General features: G+C 48.5%; 1 protein-coding gene across 1 annotated transcript; it reads left to right on the forward strand.

The window, feature by feature from the left end:
• Positions 1-1,032: 1,032 nt before the first annotated feature.
• Positions 1,033-2,887, forward strand: LOC125527875. The gene is made up of 4 exons (XM_048692378.1): positions 1,033-1,224; positions 1,395-1,571; positions 1,680-1,750; positions 2,253-2,887. The coding sequence occupies exons 1-4, from the start codon at positions 1,189-1,191 to the stop codon at positions 2,584-2,586; spliced, it is 618 nt and encodes a 205-aa protein (XP_048548335.1). The 5' UTR covers positions 1,033-1,188; the 3' UTR covers positions 2,587-2,887.
• The last annotated feature ends 521 nt before the right edge of the window (positions 2,888-3,408 follow it).

A 3,408-nucleotide genomic window follows, 5' to 3' on the forward strand; every position in this document is an offset into this window, starting at 1 on the left:
GTTTTCTTCCACCCCCCCCCCCCCCCCCCGGTGTGTTCAATCCCCTCCTAACTCTTCAATCGCGTGCTCTAATCGAATCTAGCCCGGGTCGAAAGCAGTGAATGTACAGAGAGGACAGGGTCTTACCACCATGGCCGATGCGCTCCGATGGAGGTCTGCAGTCGCTCTGGTGATTGCCGCCACCGTCTTGGATCAATTCGCAGTAGAGCTCAGGTGGTCGCCGCCGCCGGTGTGAGTGGGGAAGAGGGGAGAGAGCGGAGAAGAGGGGGAGGTGAGGGGAATTAATTTTTGAAGACGTGTGTGGAAACAACACGACGTCTCGGGACCGCACCCACGCGTGCAACCGCCCAGGCCCACATGCCTAGGGTTGCATCGCTCGGGCCTGGCTGAGGACTGTAATGTTCGTGTTGTGCAGGCCCAACAGTGAATGCGGGTAACCGAACGGGCCTTTTTCTTCCGGCGCTGGCCTGGCCGAGGTATATGCAGCCTATCAAACATGTCCAATGTGTAGAGAAGAAGATCCTCCCCTGGAGCCCATGGCATGGTATTGGCCACAAGAGAAGAAAGCAGGATGGAGGGAGGGGTCGAAAGAAGGCTGCCTCCCACTTTGTTGTCACCAACGACACATGCATAACCAAAGTGAGTGTGTCCTCCATAGAAAAAAGAAATAGATTTCCTTTTGAGACACACACTAGAAAAAATAGATGAGGAATGCATGCTTTAACAAGTTGTTTTCGTTACCCCTCAAAAAAGAAGAAGAAGAAGAAGAAGAAGTTGTTTTTTTTTGAGTAAAAGGGAAGGGAAGTTGTGTGTTGTTGGGTTGGAGTGGTGGGCTTAGCTACCCGCAAAAGAGAAAAAAAAAGGAGTGGTGGGCTTAGCTACCTGCAAAAGAAAAAAAAGAGTGGTGGGCTTAGCTTGGCTGGGCTGGCTGGGTAGGTTGGGCCGGGCCTAAGAAAAGGAAGTTTATGGGTGGGGAAAGGAAAGGAAGTTTCTGTGCGTGTGGCACTGAAACCCACGCCAAGCGCGTGCCCTGCTCTGCTCTGCTCTCCTCTCCTATTATATCCTTCTCCTTGTCCTTGTCCTTGGGACAGCACAGCACAGCACAGCACCGCTCCTCATCTGAATTTCCCCTTTCCTCTTTCTTCTTCTTCTTCTTCTTGTTGAGGCTGCTTGAAGAAGGTGCCGGAGATGTCGTCGTCGTCCTTGTCCAAGGCCAGATTCGAGGTCTGTCTCTACTCTCCTTCCTCTCCGCCTCTCTCAATTCCTCTATTCTACTTCTTCATCATCATCTCTTGCAACCTCAATTGCTAATAATACACTACATACATACGACAAGTAATTGCTCTCTTCTCTTCTCTTCTCTTCTCTTCTCTTTTGATTTGCCGTGCGTGCAGGGTAAAGGAGGAGGAGGAGGAGGCGGATCCGGGAGATCCATATCGCTGGCCGCCTCCAGGGCCAAGCTCGCCGCCGCCCAGAAAGCCGCTACTACAGCTAGCGGCCGGGGCAAGGCCAAGGCCAAGGCCAAGAAGGTCTTCTCCCTCACCGGCCAGAAGTTCGACACCCCAGAGGAGGTACAATTTCTTCTTTCATCATACTTATCATACTTGTATGCTTCCAGTTCAAGCATCTGATTTGGGAACCCTTTTTTGCAATGGAATTTGGCTTTGCTTGGCTGCCAGAGGGAGCCCCTGAGGATCTTCTACGAATCGCTCTCCAAGCAGATCCCATCCAGCGACATGGCCGAATTCTGGTACGTCTCTGCCTCTGCTCTCCTCTGCTCTGCTCCACCAATTAATCGCCACTTACTGCTGCTTGCCCACAAGTTACTAGTAGAGTAGGCTGCAATCCCAACCCAGTTACTAGTAGAGTACTAGTCTCTGATTGATCCATTGATTTCTCTGAATGTCACTCAAATCCTTCCTTAGCTCTTCCCTCCCTGCACACATCACGAATAGCTACCTAATTACTACACTAGTATTCACAAACAACTTCACTCTCAAACTCTGAATTATCCCTCCCTGATGATTCACACACACACACACACACACACACACACTTCAAAAATGTACCCTCTTCGAAATTTACTACGTATACTGCTGCCGAGTACTACTACTCCACTCCACCAATATTTTACTAAAGCAACAACAGTGACACCTGTATGTATGTATGTATGTATGTATGTATGTATGTATGTATGTATGTATGTATGTATGTGATTCTTACCTGACAGACACAACATACACATATTGCAGGTTAATGGAGCATGGGCTGTTATCTCCGGAGAGAGCCAAGAAAGCCTATGACAGAAAGCTCAAACGGCAGCAGCAGATCAAATCAGGGACCCCCATCAAGTCGCCAAATTCCACCACTGTCACCAAACACAAACCTGCAGAGAGCTGGAAGAAACCGGTACCACTGGTTTCTTCTTCTTCCACAGCGCGTCACAACACAGATCATTCCGCCGCCAAGGCCAAGAGAAGAGTTGAGTATAGCAGCGACGATGACCACGACGACAAAGAATTCGTTGTCAAGCTCAAGAGACCCAATTTCAACTCCAACTCCAATTCCAATTCCGGGGGTGGCTGAACAACTCCTCAACATTGATGAATGGGCCCGTCTGTCTGTTTGTTTCTTTCCAGCTAAGCACATATCCTACTACATGGATCAAGCAATACCATCTCAGATTCAGACTCAGATCACTAACTCGACTTTTATTTATTTTGTTTTTCACCCTACAAGTACAACAATGAATTGGCTCTTCTGACTACATACATATATATGCCTGTCTGTGTATTTGAGTTCAGAGACAAGATAGACATTTACTACCTTTTTGTTGTAAGCAATGCCTGGTGAAAATAATGAATGAATAAATGAACACATTTAGTAAGTTCGTATGTGTATATTGTGTCTGTTTGTTCCCGTTGACGAAGAGGGAGTTTTTTTTTGGTTGATAAAGGGTGTTTTTGTTAACTCTCTCATAATGTAGCACCAACCTGATAGAAAGCATAACGAGTGACATGCGGCCTCTGCATGATTACGATGCGCACAAGCATAACCTGATAAGAAATAAAAAAGACATATAGAAAACAATAAAGCCCTATGAGACCGAAACTATGCCTATGTCGAAGAGGATAGTGGCCACTTGTTTTTAGGCAGAAATGGGACGCCTGCCTACAACGGCCCCATGGAGTTCCGGACAGAGATGGGGGCTGGTCTTCGAGTGTCCATAAAAGGCTGTGGGGCCAATCAAGGCCGGGACAACAAACTGCGTAGGGAGAGTATTGTCGCGGAGCTCGCACAGCTAGATTCCGAGCAGGAGTGCGCTCATCGCTATGCCCTGGAGGGCCAAGTGGAGGCCCTTCTCCGGGCGGAGGAGGAATATTGGCGTAGACGAGGGGGTCTCAAGTG

The sequence above is a fragment of the Triticum urartu genome, unplaced genomic scaffold (assembly GCF_003073215.2).
Source record: "Triticum urartu cultivar G1812 unplaced genomic scaffold, Tu2.1 TuUngrouped_contig_4469, whole genome shotgun sequence".
Taxonomy (NCBI): Eukaryota; Viridiplantae; Streptophyta; class Magnoliopsida; order Poales; family Poaceae; genus Triticum; species Triticum urartu.